Below are 10201 nucleotides of genomic sequence, written 5' to 3'. Positions count from 1 at the left end.
ACCAAATCCCTGATGCAAGTGTTTGTTAATGCACTGACAGCACTCTGAATTTATGATATATCATATAGGCTCTGTAAAAACCTGAACCATTATCTAGGACTCAACCATATAGATCTGAGTCCACAAATACACTGAAATATACTGAACAAATTCCAGGTACCATTTATACTTTTTAAGAAATATAACTTCCGATACTGGCAGTTTAGTGTGTGTAATCAACATGTTCAACTCCACTGTGCATATCTGTGCTACAAAGACCAACTCTTACAAATGAAAGGTAAACTGATAACACAATATTACTGACATAACAGTGCAAATTCAGTTTTCAGACTGAAAACACTCTCTCCAACACATAAATTAAACACATTATTCCACCTTTCCCAAGCACATACTCTGAAAGTGCATTGTTTGAAAGCTGTGAGGAAGATGGTTTAGGATCAGAGCAAAGAAGCAAGAACAGGACAATGATGTCATAATTGACCTTATTCACATGGCAGCCATTTTGAACACTCGGGTGGGAAATTCGTCCTGGAATATCGGCATAAATCTAGTGTTACTTCAACACATAAGTGAGGCCTTCAGATAGACGAACAGTTGCCAGATTAACTTCAACACAACTAGCTTACTCGTTAGTCAGCTACTAGCTAGCTGCTTAGACTAGGCTCTGGTAGGTAGAGATAATGGGCTAAATTCATTAAAATGTGAACCAATATCCCTCTGATTCTTGAGATGCATTTGTTTCTGATATGTTTTTCAGTGTGAATATGTGAAATACTGCTGGACCTGCTCTTTCAGGTAGAGTTATGAGATATTAATTGAGATACCTCAAACATTTTGGTAAGAGAACTTTCAGTGGAAGCCACATCAGCTGCACAGGTCCCATGGTCATTGTTATGTAACTGGTGACTCTACACCAACTGATACGCAGAATGATGGCATCTCACTATGGTGATGTATTGGAGAACAATGTTATATATCTGTAGCCAACTTGTCTTAGTTTTAAAGAGCCAATAACATCATACCAGTGGTACAACCTGGCCAAACACTATGGCACATGAGCATTGAGTAATGTCATTGATCCGGTCTGCCAGAGTTTGGGGTTTAGTTCCCACCAATCTTGGAACCCATCGTCTATCGGTCTGACGACGATAAGACTCTGGGGGCGATGGCCAATATTTCGGGGGTTTCCAGTGTAGCCAGTGGACATCCGGGCCAAGACTTCCTCTTCCGTGCGCCGGTCATTGTTTACAGTCCGATTAGCAACTTGAGACGTGAGAATGGAGTTGGAGTTGAGAGATGACGTCTCGTATGCAGATATCTGTTTATAGAGATTAGCCGAAATGTCGTCTGGACCTAAAACACCTACAAAAAGTATCAATGTTTGTGTATTGTGTGGAGAAACGTTCCATTCTCGCTTGTTGTACTGGAACGTGGTCAACTCGGCGGTGACGTAATTCCCAGCTCCAACTTCCAGGGTAAATGTAACACAGTATTATTTATGCGCAGTGAAGTTATTCAAAAATCCGCTAGATTGTTTTTTTTTATCAAATGAATTTCTGCCGAGACGCATCTTTATGGTCGAAGTGACTATTAGCGACGTGTGGTCCTGGAAAAAGCATCAACCTCCCGCACAGTGAGAAAAAAAATACAGGGGAAACACTGGAGCTAACGTTTGCTATGTAGCGTGTGTGGCTTTAGCTACATCAGGTTGCTTACCTGTCCAATAAACGTAAGACCAACTCCACATCGCTCTTGCTTTCGCAGTCCTAAGCTCCTCCACCTTTGAAATGCTGCAGGAGTATTAACTCTGGTTTTGGAGCAGCTTTCTTACTGCGGGCTTTGTCAGGCTTTTTAAGCTTGCTGCAGTTCGCTCTGCCATGGTTGCACAAATGAAACTGAAACAAGTCCTGAACACAAGGAGGGTGTAGATCATGTCCACCAAAGCAGAGTATGGGCCAGACTGCTTGTTTAAGTAATACTGAGGTAACAAGGGAATCAAATGTCAGACTTTTTAATGCCATTCAAGGCCTTAATTTTCGCAAAATTGATTTAATGCTTTTTCATACTTTGTAATGACCCGCGGATACCCTGTGTATAGATGGGGAAGGTTTGATCTTGTAAATCATATCCTGGGCAGGAAGTGTGTGACGGTCATAGTGGGCGTGACTCTGTTGCCTCTCTTGGTTTTCCCAGTCTTGCTGAGGCCAATGTACATGCCAGGATGGGCAGCCGACTCATAGGCATTATAATTGTTGGCCAGGAGATTCTCCTTGAACTTGCACTCCTCACTGTAATGGCCCTGAGGAGAGGAAGAGTATAGGAGGAGCAGGAAGAGGAAGATGAAGGAAAGGAAAGGAGAGGAGGAGGGAAGTGTAAGAAAGACACACAGGAGAGAGAAAATGACTAGAGGAATGGGAAGGAGGTGAGAAGGGAGATGCAATGAGAAAGATAAAGAGGAGAGGGAGACAGAAAAGGGATGGAAGGATGAATGGAGCAGAGAAAGATAAGAGATTAGCAAACTGTGTCTGCTTACAAATAGACGCATAAGACTTGATGATTAAGTTCCTGAGCCTGAGACTTGCATTTACTTTACACCTGTACAAATATAGTTGCTCTGGAAAACTGAGTACAATAATGGTGGCGGTTTCATTCCAGAACACACGGTTCTTCCTCTAAAGGCATCAAATTTGAAAGTCCTGATCAGTTCTCACCGAGCCGTAGAGTTTCCCCTTGTTGCTCATGGCGACAAAGAGACCACTCCTCACACCAAACAGAGTCACCACTCCTCTCTCCACCGGGGAAATTTCTAGAAGACCTGGGATAAGAAATGAGACAACAGTTACCAACTAGATGGAATACATCATAGACATAGATAGTTTTGTGAAGATTGGACACGTCGATTAGTTATGGCTAATTTTGTGTTCGCCTGTGTCTTTTGTCAAGTTTAACATTTAATTCATTCATTCACTTTGTTCAAATTATTCACAATGGCTAAAGTTCCTATTGGAAAATATACCTCTTGTTTGTGGCAGTTCATGACTTTGAAAATAATCTTCAGCATGGGAGACAGATACTTTACCTACTGCTCCAAACACCTCTGATAACTTTTATTGAGGAGATACGATTACCAGATTTCTATGGAATGGTAATAAAGTTAGGATCAAACTTAAAACACTTAAATTATCCAAAGAAAAAGGCGGGCTTGCCGAGCTTAAGAACTATTACTTGACAGTACAGTCTATTCGAACTTAACAAAACAGACAAAACATTTCATAGCTGGAAACTTTTTCTTTGGGTAATTTATGAATGAAGATGGAAAGCTTATTTTGGGAATCTTTCCCAAAAATATGAACTACCACATTCCCACTTCTTCCACTACCTTCAAGTTAGAAGCTACATAGGAAATTGTCAGATGCAGAACAAAACCATCAATGACTTGCACCCCCTAGTTAAAGGTCCCATATTCTACACTTTCCAGTGTTTTATTTTATCATGGTCCATGTTGTTTGTGTGGTGTCATATACCAAAAACACTCTCAATCCATTTTTACACGTTCATTTTCCAGCATCTCTCTGAGCCTTACCAAGAACAGGCTGTTTCTGCTGTGTCTTTAAGGCTTATTAATATTAACGACCCCTCTGTTCTGATTGGCTAACCATTTCAAGAGTGAAACGTGAGACGCCACAGCCTGGCAGCTACAGGTAGGGAAAACTCTCCCGTTAATGAACAATGGCAACCACTCAACTGCTTTGAAAAAAATGCTTTGTTAGCATATTATTTCTTACAAAAATGATAAGCGTACCTTTGTGACGCCACAAAGTTACGGACGTCCAAGCGGCTCGTTTAGAGGCTTGTTTTTCTAATATGGATTATGTGGATTTAGTTGGCTACCATGTGTTTTGATACTTTCACCATGTTTCGATGCCACATCCAACTTTGACTATAATCAAAGAGGCACGGGAAATCCTGTTTTACACAATATGGAACCTTTAAGCTTATTTTAAAAAAGTAAGAGTATGAGTAGACCAAATATCTGCCATTTCCAAAATCCCTACAAACACCAATAGACAAGATGATATGAGGGCAAAGGAAAAATTTAAGGAGGAATTAGAAATTGATTTATCAGATGATGAATGTAGCAAAATGAATATGTATATCCAACAAATTCATTTTTTTGGCAGGAATATTCTTGGAAGATACTACTGTTACTTCATAACAAACAGTGCAGCATGCTAAATATGATAATAGTATCACTCCAAAGTGCTGCAGAAACTGGGGGGATTACACTACCAACTTTCTAACATCTTATGGTTCATTAACTTTATGTTTTTTTCCAGTATTAAAATCAGTTTGGGAAACAATACATAAGGAAATCCAGATGGTAATAAAAGTAAATGTCCCACTGGACATCAGGTATGAGTCCTTTACAAATAGGTGAAGAAAAATATAAATATTTGACAAGAAGCTTTAGAACTATTGCACTGAATATAATTATACACAACTGGTATCAAACATACAAACCACAAATACAGACATGGAGGGATCTGATCAACCAAGTGTATATTATGGAAAGGATAACATATGTAATTAGAGAGCCTAGCAGATAGGGGCAGAAATAATTTTAGGGGAGGTTGTAGAGGACAAAGAGTGGGAGCAATTCCAAGGCAGCAGGGTGTAAAGGTAGAGAGTGACTGTTGTTTTGTTTGCCAGGCTTTTGATCTCTATGGGGCAATTCCTAGCGGAGTGTGTTATTGACTTTAACATTTCAAGTTAATCTGTTGGGTTTACTTACTTTATAAAATCAATTGCAAAATACTTTGTACACCTGAAGGTGTTTTTTATAGAAGTACCAGTTGATACAGTGTTTTGGTGGAAACTAACTGGCCCTTCTGTTCAGAATTTAGTTTCCACCGCATTAGGTGTAATTGAACCCCCCTCACCAAAGCTACTAAGATTGATCCTCAGCATGAAACCTTTGGCCAATTTGTATGTTACAGCTTTCTATTGGTATAGTAACGTTCCAGACGCCTGTCTACAGAGAGTGGACCCACATGTTGGTTAGTTGAAGTTAGGGCTGGGCGATATGGTTGAAATCACTATCACGATAATCATAAGGATTTTTCTTGATATCAATATATATCACGATATGGTTCATGTATGCAAAATCACGTTATCAAATTAATGTTCATCTCATTAAACCGAATGACAACGTTAGGTGTGATGTCAAACAAAACAGAAATATTCAAATAATATTCCTACCATACCTGATTTTATGAGAGTTTTTAAGTAAAATTTGCTTGTCATCATCAATTTAGACAGTAGAAATGTGTGTCACGATATTAAAATATCTTCATATCATCATGATATGATTCCACTGAAAGACGATAAACGATAATATTGAATTATCACCCAGCCCTAGTTCAAGTGAAGTTTACATGCAAGTTCAATCAGGAGGACCTAAAACCACCCACCTCTCTCTAGTTTCATTCATGCTTTCTCTTTGCCCCATGAGAGTTGGTAAACACTTTCCCCCAATTTGAGTTAGCCGTCACTTTCCCCTCTTTTCAGAGCGCCAATCGTCTAAGTGGCCAGGAGTATATACATGTCACCTACTATGCTGTTGTGCCACTCAGAACTGTATGCTGCTGTCATTCCAGTCGCTGTGCTTACCTTCGCCCTTTCTCCACCCCACCACCACCAACTGTGGTTACTGTGTGTTATGTTGATGGAAGCTCTTCTAAACATTCTAATAGAGAAGACTTAAATGCTGGATATGCTGAATAGCAGACTACCAATGTGGGTGAGAACTGTGTGACTTTAACTAGGAGTGCGATAACCTGAAAGTTACATCAGATCATTTCCACTCCTAAGGACGATGAAAAGGAAAGGAAAAAGGAAACTGTAAAATTTGCTAGCTTATTTTCAACAGACATGAGACAGAGGCCTACCTGGCCCTACACCAAATAAAGCTTTACAATAAATGTTCATCTTAATGTTAGGTGTAGGGGAACCTACGAAGACTTTGAACTATAACCTACTTGTCTAAAATGTGTTTAAATATATGCTATTAGAGGCTTACCTTTTCACTGTAGGAATTTTAAGACAGGTGAAGGGCTGTCTTAAAGTTAAGAAAAAAATCAAGAACAAATTTGAGAACTTTCATTCCTAAGTTTTTTTTTCTTAGGAAGAAACATAAGAAGAAAGTTAAGAAAATATATAAGAACTGTTTTTGAGAATAGCATTTTTTCCTATTTTTTTTTCTTAAGACTAAAGTTAAGAAAAAAGTGGCACTTGAGAAGATTTTTTTTCTTAAGAAGGTTTTGTGAATCCAGCCCCAGGATGTCTGTGATGAGACACAATTGGAATGTGCTTAAAATAACATTAAATATTTGATACAGACTCAGGACTTGGGACCTTTGGAAATCACATTGTGTTGTACTCTAATGTATATCTCTTGTTTTGTGTGCATCTATGATGTTCAATACAGTATTTTTTTATTTTATTAATCAATTTCTTCATCTTCACAGGGCGTATGTTTGATACCAAAATGTAGTGTTAATGTTACAACTGCCACTTATACTGTATAGATCTGGGATCCAAAATGAATGATTTATGCATATGTTATGAGCTTTTTCCTGCCATAACTCTAGACAGTACCGCCCTACACATACACGTCTTCCGGCTTATAATAAAACATGTGCCCAAGAGGGACTTCACACTACGTGGTCACAGGGGCGGACTTAGTGATTTGGGGGCCCTAGGCAAAGGCAAGCATGGGGCCCCCTGAATCCCAACCCTCTCCCTTTTTAATCCATCCTTTCAACATATTACCATCAAGTTGGGGCTGAGAAAACTATGCATGCAAGGGCACTTTTTGTTGTTTTTCTGCCCCATTTGTGTAGTATTTTGCTTAAGTACTGAAATAGTAACAAAATAGTACAGTAACAAAAGTGGAATAACCCACTATAGCCTGACTGATTAGGGTGGGTGACCATGACTGAAGATTGAAATAATTTATTGTAACAAAAAGTACATTTATTTTATATTGATTAAAAATAAGTTTACATTAGTTCTATTCTTGTCTTTTTTGGGGGCCCTCTGGCTGCCGGGGCCCAAGGCAGTCGCCTAACTTTGCCTAATGGTAAGACCGCCCTGCGTGGTCACAAACACATGCCAGTGAGTCTAAACAACTTTGTCTCTGAGATTTTGTCTCTGAGATTCGCCTCATCAGCGTTGGCTCCACAAGCCAAATAGAGAACCTGCTTCATCTTGAAACTGATGGAGAGTGCTTTGCTGCATCTGCCGCACACACACATACACAGAGTCAGAGTGTCAACCACCTGTGCCTCGTCAAACAATCTCTTCACAACCAAAACCTGTTGAGCACAATTTGTTTCCTAAATAGGTTTGCATGCACAAATGCTTGAAAGATGTTAAATGAGCCACTGTACACACATTTTATCATTTCAAGTAAATTTCTGGCAACTTCAAGATCAAATTTGGCTACTCACTTAGGCTAAGGTGTGGCAAGTCCCACACTTTGCCATTCCCAATTGAAACAGGCAAATAAATCAAAGTTGCTTACTGTATCTGTTTTCATTATGCACCCCTGTGATCTTCCCATCTGGTAAGACTTGGATGTGAAAGCCAATGCCCACATTACAATAGAGCCTTCTGAGTCTCTTAATCCCCTGCAGGTAGTCTCTGTCCCCGGCCGCCTCCTCCCTCTTGTCCCAGGAGCTGCTGCCGGTCAGGGCCAGCGTCTTGCCGCTCCGTACACTTTCTCTCTGACTGCTGATGACCGGGAGAGGAGCGGAGGAGCCGCACAGGAGGAGCCCGTACATGAGCAGAGGGAGCAGGGACGGTTGCGACGACATCCCCTGCTCATCAACCCTCTGGCTCAGATAAGTATAAAGATAGTGTTTGTGTGTATGCCCAAGCAAAACTTTTACCTAGTATGCCAAAAAGTTGAAGGGAAAACTCTGCGCAGCTTCAGTCTCTCTGAGAAATAATCTGATGCCTTAATTTCAATTATATTCTGCAACTGCACTCTCTAAAGCTGAGAGCTGAAAAAAAACGTAGAAGCTGGAGTGGATATCCTTGGAAGGAAACGTTGTCTACAGTCCAAAGATTGTGCAAGAGAAATGATAATGTTCTTGACTTTGTATGGATTCAGTCTTCAGTCTACCAGGTGAGTCTTGTCCAAAGATTGTACAGGGGATGGGATCAGTTTGGCCAATAGTCAGTCTCCAGTTTCCCCACTTTGCTTCCTCCTCAGGGAGGTTCAGCAGACAGACAGCACACTTATATATCCTCCATATTACATCACATACCACCTACTGTCTGTCTATCTGTGATTCACAGACTCTGTGGGAGGCACAGAAACACATGGAAATACACACAAACACATGGAAGTACACAGAAATACAGAATACCTTTAGCTGCATTCCTCTGGGCTATCCATTTTGGACACAGAATACACATTTGCATGACAGTAAAATGAAAGGTGGGTAACTTACACCCAAAAAAGATTCAGTATAGTACAAGAAAATGGTTATTTAGGTTTGTACAATAGCAGAACCCTTTATGATGCTGTAAAGAGCACAAGAAAGGCTCTCTATTGCACCATGCTCATATGGTTCTACGTAGGACTATGATGCTGTAAATCAGTGGTTCAGAACGTGGGGTCCGGGGACCACCAGGGGTCCTTGAGAGGGTTCCAGGGGGTCCCCAGCAAATTGATGAATTATTAAACATCACCATTATTTCATTTATAAGAAGTTAACACAGTTAGAGAATGTAGAAGAATGACTATTTTGACCATAGTTTCACTGTTATCTCACTACCTACGATAGAGAATTCATATCCAACAATAAAAATATTCTCAGATTTGGGTCAGAGAGACAAAATCCCATCAAATGGGGACTAAATTAGGGGTCCTTGATATGAAAAAGGTTGAGAATCACTGCTGTAAATAACATATAAAATGTCACAAACCATAAGTATTAAATAACTTTTCCAAGAACCACAGTGTTCTTTATTCTGATTTGCCTTGGTTTGGTTTGAACAAATTAGAGGATTATTTGAGTAATTATGGTTTGATATAGAACCAAAGAACCCTTGAAGAACCCTACTTTTTCTGATACTTTTCACTGTACTGTAAACTCATATAAGTTGAAATGGTCGGTAAACTTTTTCACAAATAAAAATGCACCTAGTTTAGGTAGTTTTTATCTTCGGTTTCAATGTTTTCCACAGATAGACATCACAACTACTAGCTCATCATTTCAACCACATTTCATACTTTTCTTTTACTTTTCATTTTGAATTATTAGTTAGTGGTAGAAGGGCAGCCCTAATGGAAACTGAACAGATATAGAGCTGATTGGCCATGTGGTGAGAATTGGATAAAATGCTTAAATGTGGCTAGAATTTGAACAGGCATATCTCATGTCCCGTTTCATGTCCAGTCATTAAAATGCATCTTTTGATGTGAAACAAGTTGGTAGAAATTATTAATCTTTGGTGGAAATCCGATATGTGTAACTGGCATATATTGACAATTGCCATCTAGTTTACCTTGATTTTATTTATTAACTTGTACTTTGTACTTTGCACTTTGAGATTTTGCTTTTTTCATGCTGTGAAGCACTTTGTAACATCTGTTTTGCTAGTGCTATACAAATCAGAGCTTGGAAACAGAATTTTTTTTCAATCGGGTCGCTCTGAGCAGTACTGATCTTGGGGTTCCGGCCCAAACATAACATTCCCGACCCGGTTTGATTTAAATTAAAAAACGATTAATAGTAGGGCTGGGCGATATGGCAAAAATCGTTATCACGATAACACGATAAAAAATTTGTATCAGTCGATATCGATATATATCACAATATAAACGAAGTCATTTTTGTCAGGCTTAAAAATGACCTTTTTGAATGAAAGCTGAAGAGACAATGTTATTTGTAGGCTTTTTTTTATTTTCAATCAGAAGAGAACATGAAAATGAGGTCTACTGTTAAGTGCCTGCCAAAAAACAAATGCAAAGAACTGTGAGGTAGAACATTCAGAAAAAAACTGCAATTTCTGGTCAGCATATATCCTTTGTGCAAAATACAGCAAACATAATCATTAAGATATTGAATGCCTGAAATCTAAAATCTGCCAACTCACATGATTTACATGAGCCTACGTTCTAACCTCT

At 39.3% G+C, this 10201-nt stretch overlaps 1 protein-coding gene across 1 annotated transcript; it reads right to left on the bottom strand.

The window, feature by feature from the left end:
- Window positions 1-2122: 2122 nt before the first annotated feature.
- LOC139649289 (fibroblast growth factor 4-like) lies at window positions 2123-7877 on the bottom strand. Its single transcript, XM_071525644.1, has 3 exons — window positions 7586-7877; window positions 2712-2815; window positions 2123-2299 (listed from the first exon to the last, which is right to left on the bottom strand). Exons 1-3 carry the CDS (start codon window positions 7875-7877, stop codon window positions 2123-2125), a joined length of 573 nt encoding a protein of 190 aa, XP_071381745.1.
- Between the last annotated feature and the right edge of the window lie 2324 nt (window positions 7878-10201).

The sequence above is a fragment of the Centroberyx affinis genome, unplaced genomic scaffold, assembly GCF_046629955.1.
Source record: "Centroberyx affinis isolate AG114_WGS23_722 - 3 ecotype Tasmania unplaced genomic scaffold, CSIRO-AGI_Caff_v1 ptg001315l_1, whole genome shotgun sequence".
Classification (NCBI taxonomy): domain Eukaryota; kingdom Metazoa; phylum Chordata; class Actinopteri; order Beryciformes; family Berycidae; genus Centroberyx; species Centroberyx affinis.
The sequence above is the reverse complement of the archived record's forward strand: the minus strand, read 5'-3'. Positions and strand labels throughout refer to the sequence as shown.